General features: G+C 51.9%; 2 protein-coding genes across 3 annotated transcripts; both read left to right on the forward strand.

The window, feature by feature from the left end:
- Nucleotides 1-1823: 1823 nt before the first annotated feature.
- Nucleotides 1824-7743, forward strand: GPR162 (G protein-coupled receptor 162). 2 transcript variants are annotated; one of them, XM_018074763.2, is made up of 5 exons: nucleotides 1824-1875; nucleotides 3537-5307; nucleotides 6082-6271; nucleotides 6834-6985; nucleotides 7156-7743. In XM_018074763.2, the coding sequence occupies exons 2-5, from the start codon at nucleotides 4468-4470 to the stop codon at nucleotides 7681-7683; spliced, it is 1710 nt and encodes a 569-aa protein (XP_017930252.1). In that variant the 5' UTR covers nucleotides 1824-1875; nucleotides 3537-4467; the 3' UTR covers nucleotides 7684-7743. The 2 variants fall into 2 exon arrangements, with proteins under 2 accessions (XP_017930252.1, XP_017930253.1); XM_018074764.2 differs by lacking the exon at nucleotides 1824-1875 and adding an exon at nucleotides 2246-2353.
- A 1356-nt stretch (nucleotides 7744-9099) lies between these two features.
- Nucleotides 9100-20435, forward strand: P3H3 (prolyl 3-hydroxylase 3). Its single transcript, XM_018074586.2, is given in 17 exon segments — nucleotides 9100-9334; nucleotides 9337-9429; nucleotides 9432-9505; nucleotides 10235-10387; nucleotides 11057-11243; nucleotides 11371-11502; nucleotides 12361-12494; nucleotides 12783-12872; nucleotides 13219-13271; nucleotides 13455-13513; nucleotides 14664-14788; nucleotides 14908-15003; nucleotides 15960-16110; nucleotides 16279-16396; nucleotides 18811-18886; nucleotides 19304-19444; nucleotides 19743-20435. Coding segments are annotated over 17 exon segments (2130 nt in total). The 3' UTR covers nucleotides 19956-20435.
- Nucleotides 20436-20803: the final 368 nt, after the last annotated feature.

Raw genomic sequence — 20803 nt, forward strand, 5'->3', positions numbered from 1 at the left:
CGCTAAAGAGACTCAACTTCTGAATCAGAAGAGGATGTAATGTGGAAGTTATCACATTAAGCAATTCACACAAATGACACAATTGGAGCTGCAAAATGTTTACATTTGTGGATATAGACCTTCTTACTCCAAGGCATAAACCTCCCACAAATCATATGGGTTGAAAAGCAGTGACAGAGGACTGTCTCATCTCACATCTCCGGTTCCTGCTGTAGGTAGACTGCCCACTGAGCTGAACCACCTTGTGGCCATTCCGCTGTGGGAGTCCCACATGTCAAAGAATAGCCAGAGTATGGCAGCATCATCATCATCACCCACCTTCTTCAAAAATATCTCTTATCACCTACCTGACACAAAGCCAGATCTATTCTTGTTCTACTCACTGTCTCTAAAAGAGGCCCTAGTAACAACAGCTACTGCAATGCAAATTTTTTTTACACCTCTGGAACTGCCTTTGCTGCTGTCCCTGGGCCTGAGAACCAGCAGTACCTCCAGCTTTCTTACTCAGGATTCTCTCCCTCTGCTGATCATACAAACCTCAGACGAAATTCCTTGGTATCCAAGGAACTTGGGATCACCTCGGTCAATACTGAGAATGATATATGAAATCTGCCCTGTCAGAGGGGGTGATAAAACTGAGCAGACCCTGGATCTGTAGGTCCACTTTAGCAAACAGGGTATGGAGCAGGAGCAGATTGGTAGAGGAAGACATCTGATGACGAGGACTTTGTGGCCATACTGTAAATGCCTGGGGACTTACTTCAGACTAACCCAAAGCAAAGCTGAATTCTCATAGCCCTCAGTGCACATTTGCTGCACACCTTGCAGGTCCTTTCACCTAAATTGTTCAGGTTCTCTTGATCCAAACTGAGGTGCTAATGCAGCTGCACCCTGACTGTCCAGAAACATGGACTCGTATACCAATTCTGATGCAGGAAAGGAGCACAGAGATTTTGGCATATATCAGGTCCTAAAATGAATGAAGGCAGGGAGGGTGTTGGTGCCTTCGCTTCAATAGCAAGACAGTAACAGGTAAATGAGATGTCTGTTGCCTTGTGAAGACGTTCTAGCCAGGATTGACCTCACTGAGGTGACACAGCTGGAGGGGGAGATTTACTCCTCTGGCATGACCAATTCATTCATCTGAGCACTACTCCTACCCTATCTCCCTCCCTTTTTCCCTCTTTGTGGGGCTACACTGCTAGTTGGTGGTGGAAGAGGCCACCACAGCAGCTGTGCAAACTGAGGCACCAGGGTGCCCTGCCCTCCAAGCACCCCTCGCAGGCACCTCTGTGGGCAGCAACTCTTTGCCTTTCCCCCCATCCTCCCGACATCTATTACGGCCTGGGTGTCTCCTCATAACCCTCTTTGGGAACGGGAACCCAGCAACTCCTTGTCCTGCAAGTGGCATTGCGGTGGCGGCCCGTCTCGCCCCGTGGGGCAGGAGGACTGCGCGCAAGGGGCAGCCGCTGTGGTTGGGCCATGACCAAGACCGGCTCCGGGAGCACAGCCGGGCACAGCCTGCCCCGTCACCCCCCGCCCCGTCGGACTCGCGGGAGGGGCCGGTGCCGGGCGGGGGCCGGTGCGGGGCGGCGGCTCCGGCTCCCGCGCCCGTCCCGCCCGTCCCGCCGCCTGGCTGCCTCGGCCCGGCGGTGCCTCCCGCGCCGTCCCCCGCCGGCACTCCCCCGCCCCTCGCACCCTCGCCGAGCCCCGCCCGGCGGTGGCCGGAGCGCGGGGTCCGGGGGCCGGCTGCCTGCGGCGGCCGGTGCTGCGGCGAGCCGGGGCCGGGGGGCCGGCAGAGCCGGGCAGAAAGGGCGCGCACAAGCCGCGCAGGGGCGCGCCGTCGCCCATGGCAGCGCTTGCGTCCGGCGAGAGGTTAAGCATGGGTCCCCTCGGCCCCGCGGCCGGCCGGCCTGCCGCCGCGATCGGCCCCCGCTCCGCCGCCGCGGCCCCCGCTCCGCCGAGCGCAGGGCGGCGCCGGCCGCCCAGGCGGGCACGGCCGCGCCCGTGGTGGGCGCGCCCCCGCGGGCTTCCGCGGCCCCCGCCCCGCAACAGCCCAGCCCCAGCCCCGGCTGCACGCGCGCCGCCGCCGCCGCCGCTCGACCCCCGCCCGTGCCCGGGCCTGCCGAGTGGGGGGCGGAAGGGAATGGGGCGGCGGGGCAAAGCAGCGCACCGCGGCCCCGGCCGCCGCATCCCCCGGCACCCCCGGCTTTCTCCGCGCTTCTTTGCAATCATTCTGGGTCATCTTGCCCTCCGAGCCCCCCTCCCTCGCCTGCCCCTGCATCACCATCCCTGGGAGTGTGTGCCCCGCAGGTGGGATAGGCGGTGGGGTGAAGCCGGGGAGCAGGGCCAGGTGAGGACGGGTTTCCCCGACCTGGGCTCTCCAGTCTCCGGGAGGGGGAGGACCACAGCCTGTAGCAGAATTGGGCACCAAAGCCAGCAGGGTTTCAGCCTCAGAGGGAACAGTGTGGGCCACCAGAACAAGCCGAGTGGGAAGGGCAGCAGAAGGAGATGCTGCAAGGAAATTCGTTCCCCTGGTATTATTGGGGCCGGGTAGCTCCATAAGTGTCTCCAGAGGCCACAGGCCTAACTGCAAGAGTGGTGGTGCTGGGGGGGAAAAGATGAAACAGGGCAGAATGGGTCATCTCCAGTCATGGCAAACTGCTCCAGGGAGGAAAGGAGGAAATGCCTCAGGTGGTTACAGAGAGGGTGAGAAAATAGGGAGAAACAGAAGGAAAGGGAGGGGTGGGAACTGAGCCACTATCTCAGACTGGGGGAGCACAGAGCCATCCACATAGTTTACATCTGCTCTGGTCAAGGCACAGAACAGGCCTATACCTTCCTGGAATATAGTGCTTGGATGTCCTCTATGGATAAAGGCTGAAGAGGGGGTCTGAGCCGGTAGGACTAGGGCTCACTGGCAAAGGCGAGTTTTCTCAGGGCTAGGTTAGCAGTCTTGTTTGCTGGGTTTGTGACTGTGGGGTGTCTGGAGACTGGAACTGCTCTAGCAGAAATGTGTGTGCCCGAAAGACTTGTGTTTCAAGACGGTGGGATGGCAAGGTACTGCTAGAATGGTGGAACACACCCATGGATGGGACAGGATGGGAGCAGCAGGTTAAAATCCAGAGCACTGGCAGAGAAAAGCTGAGGCCCAAAGACTGTGGGAGCTGTACGGCAGAAACAAGGAGTGCAGCAGTGCACACATGGGAATGGCAGGACTGCAATGGCAAGGGATGGTGCAGATCAGGTGTTCCTTGTCAGAAATGGCATTAATAACACTTTGGGTAGGGAGCCTCAGACTGGAAGGACAGGGAGCATGATATGTGTCAGCACTGGATGGAGTAGCTGCAGGACGGAGTCTGGCCTGAGCTATGCAGAGAGACTGATGCAAATCTGGCTCTTCTGTTCCTTGAAAGACATAGAGCTGCTCTTCACTGTCTAAATCATGACAAGGTGTTAGTGTGGGCAAGGAGAGAGAGAGATCTGGGGAGATAGAATGATCTTAAATCTCTTTTTCTCTTTTCTCTCTTCTACAGTGAACCTCATGCCCTGAATCTCCAAGGGAACCTTTGAAAAGGATCTTCCCCTCCCCACCATCTCATTGTTTGCCAGCTCTGCTGTGTACAAGAAAGCTTGAAAGACCAGGCTGAGCCCTAAAAGACAGCGAAAAAGACAATGTAGTGAGAGTGCTGTGAGGTCTTGGATAGGGAACCCTCTGAATTCTGTTCCTAACTCTTCTCTCTGTTGGTAGCTCTCTGACAGCCTTGGCAGGAACCTCTACGGGGCCACAAGTGTGGTGGCATTTGGTGAGAGGGGAATTACACACAGTGTATGCTCCACCCTCACTAATTCCGCAGGACCTTTGTTCTCCCTCTTGTCATCTCTGAAAATCTTGGCTAGCTGCTTATTCCCTAGGACACTGGTCAGCTGGCACTTGCTTCTACCAAACCGCTTGGAGTCCCCAGAAGTCCTTGCTTGTGTGTGGCCTTCACCAGTCTCAGTAGGAGGTGGTCTCTGAGTCAGAAGGTGTCTGGCTGTCACATGAAGTAAGGAGAGTTTTTTCTTTGGGGTAAGAGCGGAGGAGGGAGATGAAATAGATGGGGAAGAAAAAAAAAAGTGTGCCCAAGCAAGTGAGGGAAGAAGCACTGGCAAGTATTCATGAGAGAGAAAGAAAGTGGAAGAAGGAAAAAGACAGAGAACTAGGGAAAAAACAGATGAAAAAGTTAGAACAAGGGAAAGAAATATAATCAAGCAGGAGGGAAAGGGAGGATTGAAAGCAAGACAGAGTTGACGGCTGTTCTGCCTGGCACCTGGTGGCAATGCCTTGAGGAACCCCTCCAGCGTGCAAACAACTTGCATTGCAGCAGCAGATGAGGAGGGACGTGGCTCTGCCAGTGCAGAGTCCCGCTCACCCTCTTACAAAACCCCAGCGACAGGGACAGGGTACAGTCTAGCAGGGGTGGCAGCATGGGGGACTCTGATTCAGAGTCCACCTTGCACAACAACTCACTGTGGTGGCTGGCATGTGGCATGCTAGCTCTGTTGGCCAACTCTTGGATCATCCTCAGCATCACAGCCAAACAGCAGAAACACAAGCCTCTGGAGCTGCTGCTATGCTTCCTTGCTGGCACTCACATCCTTATGGCAGCAGTACCCCTCACCACCTATGCCGTGGTGCAGCTGCGGCGCGAGTCCTCTGACTATGACTGGAACGAAAGCATCTGCAAGGTCTTCGTCTCCACATACTACACCCTGGCACTGGCCACCTGCTTCACAGTGGCCTCCCTGTCCTACCACCGGATGTGGATGGTGCGATGGCCAGTCAACTACCGCCTGAGCAATGCCAAGAAGCAGGCTCTGCACGCAGTCATGGGCATCTGGATGGTGTCATTCATCCTCTCCACCCTGCCCTCCATCGGCTGGCACAACAACGGCGAGCGCTACTATGCCCGGGGCTGCCAGTTCATTGTCAGCAAAATAGGGCTAGGCTTCGGTGTCTGCTTTAGCCTCCTGCTGCTCGGAGGAATCGTCATGGGCTTGGTGTGTGTGGGTATCACTTTCTACCAAACCCTGTGGGCGCACAGAAGACGCCGCCGGTGCCATCATCAGAGAGCAGAGGAAGCATCATCCTGCTCTTCATCAGCACACACCACTTTCAATGTGCCAGCCATTGTGGTGGAGGATGTACGAGGCAAAAGGAGGTCTTCACTGGATGGCTCTGAGTCAGCCAAGACCTCCTTGCAGATGACCAACCTCATAAGTGCTATTGTCTTCCTGTATGACACACTCACTGGGGTGCCTATCTTGGTAAGCAGCAAGTTCTCCCTTTCCCTTCAGAGTCCGCAGTTAAACCAGATTCGTTTTCTCTCAAGTTTTAGAAAAGAAACTCTCCTGTCCCACCAGCTGCAGAACTGCCGCATCTGAATCTGTGTTATTCTGAGCAGCGGTTTTAAAAAGATTGCAGTAATTCTGTCATCCTTCTGCAGCAGCATTTTCTTAAGTCTAAGCCTAGGGAATACACACCACACAGCTAAAACCACTGTGAAAGTTTTAAGTGGCTAAGAGGAGAGGAGATTATTCTGCCAATATTTTTACAATTTACTTGTAAAAACAATGAGATTTTTATTTCTCCAGTTTGCTTCTGGAGAACTGATATACCAGCTTTAAAAGCTGTTGCATCCAGTTTTCTTTTTCCTTCTGCTTATATAGTTGTAGGCAGCATTCAGGTTTTGGCTGGACGGTTGATTCTTTGCAAAACTGGAGAAGTTCTCAAAGGCAACCATTAAGAGAACAGAGGGGCTTAGTCACAGCTTTTTTTTTCCCCAGTGGCTGCGTCCTTTGTTAGCATGCATTTAGCTCCAGCTCATAATGAGCATGGGGAAGAAGGGATGCTAGCACCAGGTCTCACGTTAAGAGATATGACAGCTTTGGAATATGGTGCAGCAAACCTGGGGCAAGACCCCAAGAGCAGTTTTTCAAAGGGACAGATTACGTTCCACTACAGAGTTGATTCTTACCTTTCTCCTTTGATCCCCACTTCTGTCTCCTTTCTTGGCATCGTTTCTTTTTCTTACCTCAAAGGTTGTGAGCTTTTTTAGCCTGCGCTATGATACGGCCCCCACCTGGATGGTCCTGGCTGTGCTCTGGTGTTCCATGGTGCAGACCTTGCTGCTCCCGTCTTTCATCTGGTCCTGCGAGCGCTACCGAGCAGATCTCCGCACCGTGTGGGAGCAGTGCGTGGCTATCATGTCTGAGGAAGACGCAGATGATGGTAAGCTCTTCACGAACCCACAGTTACCTTTCTTCACTAACCACTTCCCCAAAAGACTACAGAGGAAAGAGGGGGTCTGCCTTGGGAAAGGGATTTGATGGTGTTGCAGGTGGCTAAGTGAGATGCATGTTACAGCTCGGAGTCAGCAACCATGAGAAAATTTATTCTGGAGAAGGCTCTGCCACTTGCTGCTTCAAGACTAGCATCCAGGAAGAATTAGTGCAACATGCTTCTCAGTAGTTGCAAGTGTAGAGACATTGTGTGTGGCTGCCAGACCACAACCAAAGTGGCATGCTGGGCCTCAGCCCAACTTGCTGATCCAAAGGTCCAAGATCTTTGGCAGTGAGCAATTCAAAGGCAAGACAGAAGAAATAGGGCAATCTGTGGGTGCTTTAGTGCACTGCAGGCAGAAAAACGAGGTCCTTGTTCAGAGGTGAGCCCTGAGGGCTGCAAGTAGGGCAGCAAGTCAGACAAGCGTTGGGATGGCGTCCAGGTGCCCTGATAATGCTACTCGGAATTCTGACTGAAAAGTGTTGACTGCCATTCTCCTCCTTGCCAACAGATGGTGTGTGTGATGATTATGGTGATGGCAGGATCTGCAAAGTGAGATTTGATGCGAACGGCGCTGCAGCTGTGAAGCGGGACTCCCGGGACATCAAGCTGCTGCCCATGCACCACATGTTGTTGCCCCAAGACAAGGTGCACTACCTGCAGGTGAGCTGAGAGCTAGCAGGGGCAGCCCCCCAACCCACTTCCTTCCTTCTCTGTCAGTCTCCCACGCCTTTATGCCCTCTTGACTCTCTTCTCTGAGAAAGCCTCAGCTACTCCCTTCCTGTTCTGGCTCTTCAAGTCTTCCATCACCTTCCTCCTTCTCTGTTTTCCAGGTCCCTATCTCACGGAGAATGTCACATGATGAGACTAACATCTTCTCCGCCCACCGCTCTGCTCCATCCTTCCTACACAAGTGGTCTTCATCTGACGACATCCGCATTGCTACCCCCCGCAAGCCTGGGGCCCCTGGATTCTTGCCTCCTCAGCTGCATGACTACCAGCACCGCCGGCGGCCCCCAGAAGATGAGCTGACAACCCTACGGCAATTTTTGGAGGGGGGGCTACTGCCCCGGGGCTCCAGCTCCAGCGCCTGCTTCTTCCGAGATGAGATCACCACATTCATCGACGAGACGCCGCAACCCACCCCAGCCTGCAGCCCACGGCACTCCCGTCTCCTGCTCGCATCACGCCGCGACCGCCGCCTCTCCCTCGGCAGCAGAGAGGAGGAGAATGCCGACCGGCCACGGCGCTGCTCCGTGGTTGGCAACGAAGTCTGGCATCTGCAGAACGGAGAGCAGGCGCCATGTGAAAGGACCCTTGAGGCCTGCGAGCCACAGACCTTCCAGGATCCCAAACTATGAGAGACAGCATCAAAAACATTCAGTGCCATCATGATTTTTAAATAAAACTGCAAGTGTTCCCTTTGTTCCGGGACCCAGTCACTAATTTGCATTCTCATCTTTCTCGCCAGCAGGCAGGAAACACAGCACCCCACTCTGTTGGGGTAAAAAAGAAGTGGGACAGATCCGCAGAAGGGAGCACAACAGAGGGACAGCCAGCCTGTGCCTGCTCTCAGGTTACAAACACATCCACTGCTGCCACCGCCACTTGGCATCCTCGCCAGTCCCATCCCTTTGTGAACTCCACCCTCGCATCCGCTCTGCCCTAAAAGAAAAGGCAGGTGCAGAATGGTATTAAAATTCTATATTTGGAGTGTCAATTGTGTGTCTGTTTTTAAAATACTATATTAGTAATAATTTTGTTTCCATGGAAACAAAATGACTGGCCCAATGTTTAATGAATCTTCACAGGCTTCTGGAAGGGAAATGCAGAACGTGCGAGGCTCCTTTCCTCCCTCTTTATCCTTTCTTGTCGGTGCATCTGAAAGGTAGCAGATGCTTCACAGCTCAGGAAAGGGAATGATGCCCACAGAGGAGCTGTCATGGGAGACTGGGTGAAAAGTCTTCCTGTTCATTTCAGGGGATATAGTGCTAAACAGGAGTGGCCTCTGGGGTTTCAAACATTGCTCAAGAAAAAGGTTTTGCTTTGAGGAAACGCCAGGCTTGAAAAAAATTCTCTCTAAAAAAGTCCCTGACCCATAACATCTCATTTCACCAGTGCAGACTGTTGATTCCAGTCTGAACTGTGCATGAAACATCAGATGACCCAAACAGGAAAGCTGCCAGAGCCTTCTGGGGGAAGGCCCCCAGCTGCCCATGTCATCAAAGCTGGGAGCAGTGAGATCTGGAGCAGGCTCCTGCCCCACGCAAAACTCTTGGGACGGCAGTGCAGGGGTAACATATGGGAGATGGACCTTCTCCTGCCTGATGCTGGCCGTAGTTCCTGGCACAGGCTTAGGTTTGGCTGTGTGGGAGATGGACCTCCTGCCCAGTGCTGGCTGTAGTTCCAGCCATGGGCAAAGATTTGGCAGTGTCAGGGGAGCTGTGGGAGATAAGTAGCCCTTCACGTCTAAAACGGTTTTCCATGTGATGGGACTTGGTCTATGAACTATCCAAGTGTGACTCCTGATAGATTACCCTCGTTGGAGGGGTTTGGGCGAGCCACACCAAAGGGAGGGTTCGGGCTGGGTTGGCTGCCTGAACCAAGGGCCACGTCAGGCGGAGAGGCACCGCAACGGGCGCCCCCGAAGCGGCGTCGTCTCAGCGAGGCTGCCCGCCCACCGTGGCCCCGGCCCGGCACCGCCCCCGGGTGGGCCGAGCGCGGGGCTCGCCGGGACGCCCCCGCCTCGGACCCCCCTCTCCCCTGCTACTTCAGCCATGGCCTCGCTGCTCTGCCTCAGCCTCCTCGCCGCCGCGGCCGCCACGTCGCCGGGCCGGCTGGTGCCGTACGACCTGCTGTACGCGGACGGGGTGCGCGCCTACCTGGCGCGGGACTGGGCGCGGGCGGCCGAGCTGCTGCAGCGCGCCCTGCACAGCTACGCGGGGCTGCGGGCGGCCCGCCGCGCCTGCCGCGCCGCCTGCGCCCGGGAGGAGCCCTTCCCGCCGGGCCGGGGCGCTGGGAGGCCGCGCTGCTCGGCCCGGTGCTGCAGCGAGCCGGCTGCCTGCAGCGCTGCCTGGGGCGGCGGCTGCTCCCCGCGCCCTCCGCCCACGCGCCAGCCGCGCCGTGCGCCGCGACTTCGAGCGCAGGGAGCCCTACAACTACCTCCAGGTGGCCTTCTTCCAGGTGGGCATCGGGCCAGGGCGATGGGAGTCGCCACCCCCGGGGGCTGCTGCGAGCCGGGGCAGGGGGCCCGATGGGGTGGTGGGCAAGGGTGAACTCTTCGCCCTCTGCCTCGAGAAGAGACGACTGAGGGGGGACCTTATCAATGCATTGGAATGGGCTGCCCAGGGAGGTGGTGGAGTCACCGGCCCTGGAGGTATTTAAGAGGCTAGATGTAGCACTTAGTGCCATGGTCTAGTAGACAAGGTGGTGCTAGGTCAGAGGTTGGACTTGATGATCTCAGAGGTCTTTTCCAACCTGGTTGATTCTGTGATTCTCTGAATGTGTATAAATATGTAAACAGGGGATGCTAAGAGGATGGAGCCAGGCTATTCTCAGTGGTGTCAAGCAACAGGATGAGAGGCAACAGGCAGAAACTCATGCTCAGGAAGTTCCACCTGAACATGAGGAAGAACTTCTTTACTGTGAGGGGTGACACACTGGAACAGATTGCCCAGAAAGGTTGTGGAGTCTCCCTCACTGGAGATATTCCAGATGCAATCCTGTTCCACGTGCTGTAGAACAACTCTGCTTAAACAGGGAGGTGGGACCAGATGACCTGCTGTGCTCCCTGTGGTAGCTGTGGGCAACCTGACCCATTCTGTGAACCCAGGGAGCAGCTGGGGTGAGGGGAGGGTGTGAACATCAGGGGCCCACAGGAGCATGACAGACACTGCTGCCTTTTCTCCACAGCTGAAGAAGCTGGATCAGGCCGTGTCTGCCGCTCACACCTTCTTCGTCGCTAATCCCCAGCATCTCCAAATGCGGGAGGACATTGAGAAGTACCAGCGTATGTCAGGGGTGAAGTCAAACAGCTTCCGGGACCTGGAGGCCATGCCGCACTGGGTGAGGGCTCAGTGCAGAGCCAGACATTAGGAGCTCTTATTCCATCCTAGGGACCAGTCTGGGACTCTGATCTGTTCCCACACAAAGGCCATGGCTTCATACAGGGCCCCCATACATAGAATCATAAAGATCACCTAGTCCAAGCCCCCTGCCATGGGCAGGGTCACCTTCCACTAGACCAGGTTACTCAAAGCCCCATCCAACCTGCCCTTGAACACTTCCCGGGATAGGGCATCCACAGCTTCTCAGGGCAACCTGCTCCAGTGTCTCACTACAGTCCTCATAACAAGTATTTTATCTCCCATCCAACAAGTAGCTTATCTCCAGTCAAAACCCTCTTTCAGTTTAAAACTGTAGCCCCTTCTGCTGTCACTGCAGGCCTTAGTCAAAAGACTTGCTCAGACCCCTTTATGTCTGAAAGAATGCAAGAAGGTCTTCCTGGAGCCTTCTCTTCAAGGTGAAGACAAACCACTGCAAGTGTGACACGGAGACTTTTTGGTGACAGTTATTTGGCTTAAGTCCTTAAGATTTGCTGTCACTGCGTGGTGGGCTGTATATGACCAGGCAGGCCCCCATATTTCAGCACCATCCTGTGAGTGACTCAGAAGTCTCGGGGCATCCTTTGGTGTCACCCACACTGATGAAGGGACCTGGATCTGTCCTTCACAGGAAGCATATGAGGCTGGTGTGCAGCACTACAATGCAGATGAGTACGTGCTGGCCATGGCCAAGCTGGAGGAGTCACTCACAGAGGCCCTGTCAGCACTGGAGGACTGTCGTGCCCTGTGTGAAGGGCCTTGGGAGGATGAGGACGAAGAGGAGGACATGCAACCTGGGCTGTATGAAGCCATTGCAGGTAGTGTTAAAAGCACAGAGGATTGGGTAGGAAGGCTGTGTTCCACACGCTGGACATGTCCCATCTCCCGGCACTCCCGTCTGGAAGAAGTGTGGGCTACTGCCTTTCTTGTTCCTCTCTCTTACAGCCCATTATATTCAGGTTTTGAAGTGCAGGCAGCAGTGTGTCCTTGAAATTGCCACAAAGCCGGGACGGATTTCTGCCACGGAAGATTTCATACCCTCTCATCTTGATTTACTGCAGTTTGCCTACAGTCAAGGTGAGCAGAGCCACAACCCAGCAGGTTATGCTGTGGCACTCCTACACTTCCCCTTTGTCTCTGGTCCTGGAGGGCAGCATGTCATGGGAGAAAGTGGCACACTGACCTGACTTCTAGTTCTGTCTGCCTAACTGACTCTTCCCGAAATCTCTCTTCTCTTGCTCGAGCCTGTGGCCACCTTGGGAGAGGTCCTTTTTGGTCTGCTTCAGTCTCCTTGCGCAGCTTCTGTAATATGGGGCTGTTCCCATGTCTTTCCTTCAACACACTCCTTTTCAAGTCCTTTCTCCAACTATTTTGTGTGGTTTTATACCTTCCTTTTCAGTACGTGGCTCCAGATCAGGCCCCCACTTCCTATCTAGGGCCTACACGTGCATCTCATGTCAGCAGTCGTGTTTCTTCTGAGCCAGCCCTACCTGCCCTTGCTGAACTGATGGCCTGTCATGACACTGGCCATCCTGTCACTGTGTCACTTGCACACATCCCTCAGCCGTTCTCTTGCATACCCCTGCTCCTTCCCACACTGACCCAACTGTCTCTTATCTGCTCTGTCAGACCAAAGAAGCCTCAGACCCCTCATCGTGTCTGTTGCATGATGGAGGTGGGACCATCTCTCTTTCAAATATTTACCTTTTTTCTCTGTCTCTTGTGAACAAGCTCACAATAAGTATTAAAGGTTCATTTTCTGTATTCTCTGCCCATTGTTGGGTAGAGGCCCAGCTAGGCAGGGATTGATGTGTACCTGGTATAAGGCCAGCCACCAGATCCTGACTGAGACATTGAGTGCTGCTGGCCTATACACGTTTGCTGCTCAAGTCTTTCAGAGACGTATATGTTTTTTCTTTTCTGTCCCTGCCCAAGTTGGGAACCAGACACTAGCTGCTGAATGTGCTGCTTCCTACTTGCTCTTCTATCCCACGGATGAGCCCATGTTGGAGAAAATGAAACAGTATCGCACAGAACTGGGAGAGGACACAGCTGTTACAGCCAGACAGGTAGTTACCACTCCAGGTCTGTACTTCTTGACCCTCTCCTGTCCCGTACCATAGGATTGCAGTCTAGGAGGCAAAAAGGGAAATGTGTTTCACTGCAGATGTGTGCCAACCCCAGGACTGAAGAAACTGGAGCCTGAGTTTACTTATAGTCTGTCACAGTCAGTGTCCCTTCAGGACAAAACTGCGCTTTAATAGTGCACAGCAGTGTGTTTGGGCAAGTTTCGGCCTGGGCAGGGATGGCGTTATCTTTAGTAGGCTGGTTGTTTGACAGTCTCTTTTCTTCCTTAGAATATTCAACACTATGTGCAGAGATCTTTGATGGAGAAGAAGTTGATTTATTATTCAGTGGAACATCTAGGAGAAACTTTTAATGACCCTGTAAGTAACAGTATCCTCCTAATCTTCCTGCCCTGATTTCACCAAGACAGTTGCCAGAATTCACTTGAGTAGGAAATGATCCAGAAAGGATCAGATGCTGAGGAGAAGGACCCCAAAGTCCTTATGAGGTGGGTCTTTAAGGCCTTTCCACTGCTCCGGGACTGAAGTTAATTTGAAATTGCTGCTGTAACCATATGTATTGGCTCAATCTGTCTGTCCTGAGAAGTGGTCCAGAACTGTTGGTCTGGTATTCACTGGAGAAGTAGGTCAAGGGACTGGCTGTTTGACATGATCCACTGTGTGAGAAGTTTGTTGTGTACTGAACCACCTCCGTGTGTTCCTACAGGATCTTTGGACTCCAGATGAGCTTATTCCTGAAAACCTAAAGGAGAAGTACAGGTAAGATTGGACAAGTTGACTAGGACTGAAATACAAGTTTAGGGGATGGTCCAAGGAACAGTAGTACCTAGAGAAATGAGCAGAACAGGAACAGGAAGGGTGTGAAATGCTACCACAGAGGAGGGTTAGGCACAGCTCTGTGTACTGACAGCCCTGGTCTCTGTTTTTTCCCTTGCTCCCGAGAGAGGATCAGGAGAAGCAAAAAGAGGAAACTCTGAATATGGAAGAGAGGGAGAAGAGGGGTGAGTAAAAGAGCTTGAAGAAGGCCTTGGATGCAGTCAGCCAGGCTTAGTCAGACTAAGTGCTGTCTTTTCTTCCATCCTCAGACATTTGAATGCTAGCATAGATGCAGACTGACTTGAATGGCTCAGCAAGTCTTCTCACTGTTTCTTTTCTCCCTCTTTGATGCATGTGTAATCTTGCAAAATCTCACTGCATACGTCTCTGGGATGGGAACTCAAAGAGCACTGTGGCTGGAGATGCTGAGAGCAGCCTGAATACGTGACAAGCCTGTGGACGTGCAGATCCCTGTTCAGGGTGGCAGGAGTGTCTACACCAAACCTGGTTCAGCTCCACCAGCGCAACTTCAAACAACATTTTTCTGAAGGGGACAAGGAGGGAGGGGCCGGGAAATGGAAACTGGAAACAGACGATTCGGCTTGGGCAAGTCTTTCCCTGAAAAACAGAATTCTAAATGGTTTGTGGCTGAATGATATAGACAGCAGTGCAGAGTCTTGTGTTCTTGCTGATCCCTATTCTTATGTGTGGACACACAGCCTCTTGCAGGCCTCTGTCCTGGAGTCTTTGCTTAAAGTGACCCCAAGTGGTTCTCTGCTGTGGCACATGTGAGAGCAGATCCTTCTGAGGGCCTGAGTGCCTTGGCATTCCTGACCATCCAGAGGTCAGAGGGGGTAGAAAAAAAGGCCAAATATCAAAAGACCAAATCACCAACTAATACCCATTGCTTCTCTTTGAGGCTGAAGAAAGATTCACTGGAGAGTATTCTGGAGTAAGATATGTGATTGAAAGGAGGGTTGATGGAGGTGTTTACCTGTTTCTTTTCTCCAGAGTCTCACTCCAGTAGGCTGGACCTGTTCTGCTGCTGCAATCCACAGTGCACTCAACTTTCCCCACCTCCCTGCTGCTCTCCCAGCAAGCCCCAGGTTTCTGCTGGCTCCTGAGCACGCGCTGTAGCCCAGCTTCCCCGCTGATGCTCTGGTTCCCCTGAAGCATGCAAGGGGTGCAAGTGGCCTGGGTCTGCCAGGAATGGGCACTTCTAGGGAACTGTCCTGTCTTCTCAGAGAATGTATAGTGCCTCTCCATATCCTTATCCAGGCTGAGGGCTCCTTGTCCAAAGCTTGCTCATGCCTATCTGTACTTGCTTCTCAACAGGCCCTTTGCCTTTTGAGGGTATTGCTGTCACGATGGATTCCCACCAGATGAATGGAACCCAGAGGGTTGTGTTTGACAGAGTGCTGACGGAGTCTGAGTGTAAGGACCTTCTCCGACTGACAAAGGTGAGGCCAGGGTCCTGTAAGAGGTCCTGTATGCATCCTCCTTAGCAGGCAGGGTGGTAGGATTTCCATGGAGGAGAGATGGCAGCCTAATGCATGTCATCTCTATCCTTCTGTTCCAGGCAGCAGGAGAAGCAGGAGATGGCTACCGGGCAAGACGGTCACCTCACACCCCACATGAGAGATTTGAAGGGTTAACTGTTTTGAAGGCCATGCAGGTAAAGTGGCTCTGGCTCTGGCCACCTTCCTGATTGTCCAGAAGGAGTGTTCGCCACCTGAGCATTTTCCTCTGTGAATTACACTCTGTATGGTGTCATGGGTGTATTTTCTCCCTCACAACACATGAGGTCTCCTCTGACCTGATGCCTCCATGATCACCTTTAGGCATGTTGTACGTGTGCTTTCTCTCCTGTGAGGCATGGTTTCAGGAATGCTACTTGTCCCTGTGTGGTAAACTTACAGACATGCTTACCTTAGAATTGGAGAATAAATTAAGGTAGAAGGAGCCTCTCGAGGTCTGTAATCTGACCCCCTGCTTGCAGCATGTCTAATTCCAAAGCTAGATGAGATCCTTCAAGACTTTGCATAGGCAAGTCCAGAACATTTCCAGGGGTGGAGATTCCCTAGCCTCTCTGGGCACCTTTTTTGGTGCTGTACCACTCTTGTGAGGATGAAATTTTTCTTTATATCCAGCCAAAATTTCCCTTGCTGCAGCTTTTGTCTGTTGCCTCTTGTCTTCTCAGTGTGTGTCTCTAAGAAGAGTCTGTCTCCATCTTCTCTGTTATGTGACAGCAGAGTGTAGTTAGATCTTCCTTTGGCCTTCTCTAGGCTGAAGAATCCCAGATCTTTCAGCCTCTTTCTCTAAGTCATGTGCTCTAACACTCCTGTCATCTAAAGACACTTCACTGAAGACTCATTCCAGTCTACTTGTATCCCGTGTGTAGTGGGAGACCCAAAATGATGATGCATTCCAGATGTGGCTTCATGTGGCAAAGGAAAAAACTGCTGTGGTGTATAGCTCTACTCCTGACTTATCTTTAAATGAGAAAACGTGTTCTTTTCTTACCTGAGTGACCACAGGGCTTTACAGGGGCCTCTTCTTCTGTACTGTGTGCGTGTATCATTCTTATAGTGTCTTTGTAAGTATTCTAACAGACTTGTTATTCACTTGTAGCTGGCCCAAAATGGGGACGTGGACTGGAGAGACGCGAAATTGCTTCTGCAGGCTAGTGAGAAATCTCGGAAAATCATAGAGTCCTATTTTACCCCTGGAAAGAAACTCCATTTTTCGTTCACACACCTTGTGTGTCGCACAGCAGTAGATGGTAAAGAATCTTTCATCCTGTTAGTCCCTGTCTCCTGGAGAGTCTCCTCAGTTCCAGCCATGTGCTCTCAGGAGACTGTCTTTTGTTTACTCTCACTGTGCCCCTTTTTCTCTGACTTGTTCTTTCTTGAAACTGAAAACTCCCATATTCATTTTTGTAACTTTTCAGGGCAACAGGAAGGTCGCATGGATCTTAGTCATCCTGTCCATGCTGATAATTGTCTCTTGGATCCTGAGGGGCAAGAGTGCTGGAAAGAACCACCTGCCTATGTATACAGGGACTACAGGTAAGAGGACCTGCATTAGATCATGTAGAGATCAGAGCATCTCCCTGGCCCTATCAGAGGATGAGCTTAGCTTATAGAAACCAGGTGATGGGTTTTTGGCTCAAAGCCATCCAGGACTGTAGCATCAGGCAGAAGGCTGCATCAGTGCCTTCAGAAGAAGGTGTGAGGCACCTTCCCTAGGCTGGGAAGAAGACCTGCCCTTTTTCCCTCCTTACTTCTCAGAGCCAGCTTTAACAGAGATCAGAATGGGGGTAGGAGGCTGCACGGACTAGAACCATGATATCAAATTGTTGTCTTGGGGGGCTACCACTGCCAACCCTTTTGATAGTCTGTTTCTTCTAGTTGAGTTCCATCTTTTACAGTCTTCTGTGCATTACTGGAGAGGGATAATCAAGCTCCTCAGAATTCCTTTGTTTGGGCAGTCAGTGTACCTTGGTGACTATTCTCTGTTCACCTCTCTCAAGATTCACTGCCAATACTTTGTGCTGGGTTTTTCCATTCTGTGTGAGAGTTTATGCTTTTTCCAGCCTGTGGCAGATTTTGTTACTCTTATGTGCAAGAACGTGAAATACATTTTAATGATGATACCAGTTGTTGCACACTGCAGCCAGATGAGGTCAGTTCACTACAGCTGATTCCCTGCTACTCACCATTCTATCCCTGAGCATCCAGAAATCTTACTTGTCTTTTCTTTGAGTGGTAGCTGTATGCAGAGCAGAAATCTCTAAGCAGCCTATGGCAAGAATGTGGGACTTGAAGGGAATTCCAGTATCATTGAGTTGTTTCCCTTCTGATACAGGTGTTGACTTGGTATAATCAGATTGTAAAGTTACCAGGCTTTGTCATGTAACTGGTTAGGTCTCTGTCCTTTCTGGGAGAAAGCCATCCTGTCACTTCATTCCTCCCTGAATTCTCTGACTTCCACTTGAATGTATGGTAAAATACCTTCCTAGAATCTATGCCGCTGAGCTATTTTCAGGAGTATCCCTGTCCTCTTGCAGTTTGAGTTGTGACTAACCAAGGGCTGGTGAGCTCACAAGGGCTGAGCTCTTCTGGTATCTTTTTGAATTAAGTCCCTGTGTTCCAAACTTCCTGGGCCTCTTCTGTGTTTTTGTGCTATAGTCATTAATGATACTGTTGAACAGGATTGGACCCAGGGCCCAAGAGTCATAGCAATGCTCCTTCAGGTGAACACTGCTCCTTTTGGTGCCAGCAGTGCACTGGTCACTGTGTGCTATTCAGTACTCTTCTTCACCTTCTCTGTCTTCATTAGGAATTTCTCCACTGGCACCACTCTGAATACTTTTACCAGAGTCCAGACTGCTGAGATTGAGCATGTAGTCTTTCCCTGGAAAATCAGCTGTTTTGTCAAATACTGTGTGGCTAGCCCAATCTGTTTTTGGTACCCCTGTGTTACATTTTAAGACCATTTTCCATTTACCTCTTGTGCTCCAATTACCCTTCTCCTCAGAAGTGGAGTCTAAAGCCCTGCAGACTATTGAGGTCAGGATAACAGGCCTGTTTAGGCTTCAACCGTTATCCTTACCTTCCTGTCCCTTTGTACATGTAAGAGCTCTCCTTGCTTTTCTCCACTTATGTTCCCCCCTGGCTTCTCAGCCTTATTAAAACTCTATGGCAGAAGAGCTGTAACTTCCTGGGTTTCAGGGTTGGTAATCCTCTCACTGCCCTTATATCCTTAACATTACTTCAGCAGCCACAGTGTTGATTTCTATTTCTTTACCCCAGTCCCATTAATTAAGAGCCTCTATTGTTCCTCTGAAGTTTTCTATCAGCTTCATTGAATACCAAGAGGAACTCACACAGTTTGTGGTCCATTCTTTCACCTAGTTGACTGTAAACTCACCTGTGCTGCACAGTGACCTCACTACTTCTCTTTTTGTATAGCTTTAGTAAATAAATTTGTTTTAATTTTCTTTTTTCTATGCACCAAGCCTCTTTTTGATCATTCTTATGTTACCTTGAAATTCCTTGGCTGTTAAGACATGGCTTTCTTTGCTGATCAGTCTCCTTCCAGACACTGGATTATTCCCAACCCTAAAACATAAACAACGCTATGCCAGATCAGAACCAGGGTCTGTCAAGCCCTGAGCATTGTCACAGCAGTGCCACAGATGCCTCTGCACACTGCAGAGGATTAAGAAAAAACAAAACAAAACGAGACAAGTGCATAGAGCTAATTCCCTGGCACACTCTCCCAGCCTCCCTTGCAGCTCAGGGACTCCCCTGAGCTAGGCACTGCTGTATTTAACACCCTCAAATGGATTCTCCTGGTAACTGGTCTGTTCACTCTTTGAATGTGTGGTATCCACAGCCTCCTGTGACAAGGAGCGTGGGGAAGTACCTGGGAGGAATAAGCTTCTCAGCTCATATGTACTCTTCCTTTTTGTCCACAGTGGCATTCTCTACCTCAATGATGACTTCCAAGGTGGGGGCCTTTTCTTCACTGAAGTGGACACTGTGACTGTCACAGTAAGTCTGGGACTGGCCAAAAGAAGGAGAGAGGACTGAGGGTGAGACTGGGTGGGAGGAAACTATTTGGTTATTGGATCCCACCATTCCAAAAACAGTCCAGTGCTGATGCTGTGGCAGATTCAAATACGGACAGCTAAAGGCAAATCGAGGCAAATCTCAGACGGAGGAGAGGTTAACTCTTTCCTAGCTGAGATTTTCCAGGCTCTTTCCAGTCTGTGGGTGTCTGTGACCTTTGTTGTCCTTTTGATTCTCTCTGCCCCTCTCCAAGGTCTACCTTGCTCACAGGACTGGCCGTGGATGCTTAGCAGCTCTCTGCTCTTCCATGTTCCCAGAGGCAGTGCCACCTCTGTAGAAAGACTCTGTGCTTCAGAGCAGGGGACTGATGGCTTCATGGTCTTTTCTCTCTCTTGGCAGGCCGAGGTGCATCCTAAGTGCGGGAGGCTGGTGGCCTTCAGCTCTGGCAAGGAGAACCCCCACGGCGTGTGGGCAGTGAGCCGTGGAAGGCGCTGTGCCATTGCTCTCTGGTACACACACTCCCGGGAGCACGCGGAGCAGGTGAAGGACCATGCTGAAAAACAAATACAAGTACCTCCAAGTGAGATCAAATCCTGCTGAGGAATAGCTTTTGGGCTTTCCCTTGGGGCAGGGCCTAGCACAGCAGCTGGGGGCTGGTTGCCCTCTGACAAGGTGTGTGGTGGAGGGGCCAGCCTGTGATGGGTCCTGCAGGAGAGAATGGGCTCTGGGGTGGTTGGATGGATGTGGCAAAGACATGATGTGCCTTGTGAGCCCCTGTGAGCAGAGCCGAGACCCCAGCAGGAAGGGGCTCACATCTTCTCTGTCTATATGGCTGCAGGAACGGGTGAAGGCAGAGGAGCTGATGGAGCAGAAGGCTGTGGAGCAGGACCGGCTCGATGGAGAAAAACGTCGGGGGACTGACCGCAGCAGCAGATCCTCCTCAGAGCTTCCTGTTCACAACAGTGGAACCAAGCCTGCAAATCGGAGACAGAAGCCTGGCTCAGACAGCAAGCAGCACCCCAAGGTGCTGCGGGCCAGAGATGAGTTCTGAGTACGCAGGGCCCTGAGGGCAGGACTGGCATACGCCATGGCCTGGCAGGTCATGGTAGGACCGGGACCACCGAGGCCTGGAGCAGTGTAGTAGCATGCTAGAGCTGTAGTGATGGGAAGGGACGCAGCTTTCTTCTCTGTGGTGTTCCAGCAGCTGAAAAATGGGAGAAGGGCAGAGCGTGGAAGTCAGTGGCACCTGGAACTTTTTTCACTGCCTCACCAGTTTGTGTCACTCAGAAGTAAGAAGATAAGGTCTTCTCACCCCACTCCTCTCAGTGCCAACTTTTTGGTCATCCAGGGCTAAATCTGAAAGGGGAAGGAGGAGCCTGGAGTCCTTCAGGAAGGGCTGTCTCACATTTAGTAATTCAAAACTGAAGCCTTTGACTTTCCTAGGCACCTGCAGATTCCAGAACCTCACCACTGGTCTGAGACAGGGAAGCTGAGGGACTGTGAATATATGGAATAAAAGTGAAATGCTGGACACAGATATTGGTGGGAGCTGGAGTTTGTACACCACGAGGGAGATGTGTACACTTCTTGCTGATGGAAATTTAATTAACAAATAATGGAAGGGGGTTGAGTGCTTGGTGAAAGAAATCAGTGTTTGCCTAGATGAGAGAAAGTGAGTTCGGCCATGACTAGCATGGAAAGGGTGAGGAGTGCCTTTAAGAAAAAGCACTATATGTTCACGTTTCTCTGCAGCAAAGCCTCTCTTTTTTGTTTGTTTGTTTGTGTTTTCTCTCTCCGTGCACTAAATTGTCCCTGAAAGCAGAAGAGAGATTTTGTTTATCATTTTCCACCCTGATAGAAAGACAATCTGCTGTCACTGCCTGGGAGATTAGTGTCCCA

The sequence above is a fragment of the Manacus vitellinus genome, unplaced genomic scaffold (genome assembly GCF_001715985.3).
Source record: "Manacus vitellinus isolate BGI_N305 unplaced genomic scaffold, ASM171598v3 scaffold_28_pilon, whole genome shotgun sequence".
In the NCBI taxonomy this organism is placed as follows: Eukaryota; Metazoa; Chordata; class Aves; order Passeriformes; family Pipridae; genus Manacus; species Manacus vitellinus.

What these genes read in the sequence shown, in the direction of transcription:
- GPR162 (XM_018074763.2), top strand. Translation starts at nt 4,468, where the DNA reads ATGGGGGACTCTGATTCAGAGTCCACCTTGCACAACAACTCACTGTGG. An exon ending in TGAGGAAGACGCAGATGATG is followed by an intron (nt 6,272 to 6,833) that starts GTAAGCTCTTCA and finishes CCTTGCCAACAG; the next exon opens with ATGGTGTGTGTGATGATTAT. An exon ending in ACAAGGTGCACTACCTGCAG is followed by an intron (nt 6,986 to 7,155) that starts GTGAGCTGAGAG and finishes TCTGTTTTCCAG; the next exon opens with GTCCCTATCTCACGGAGAAT.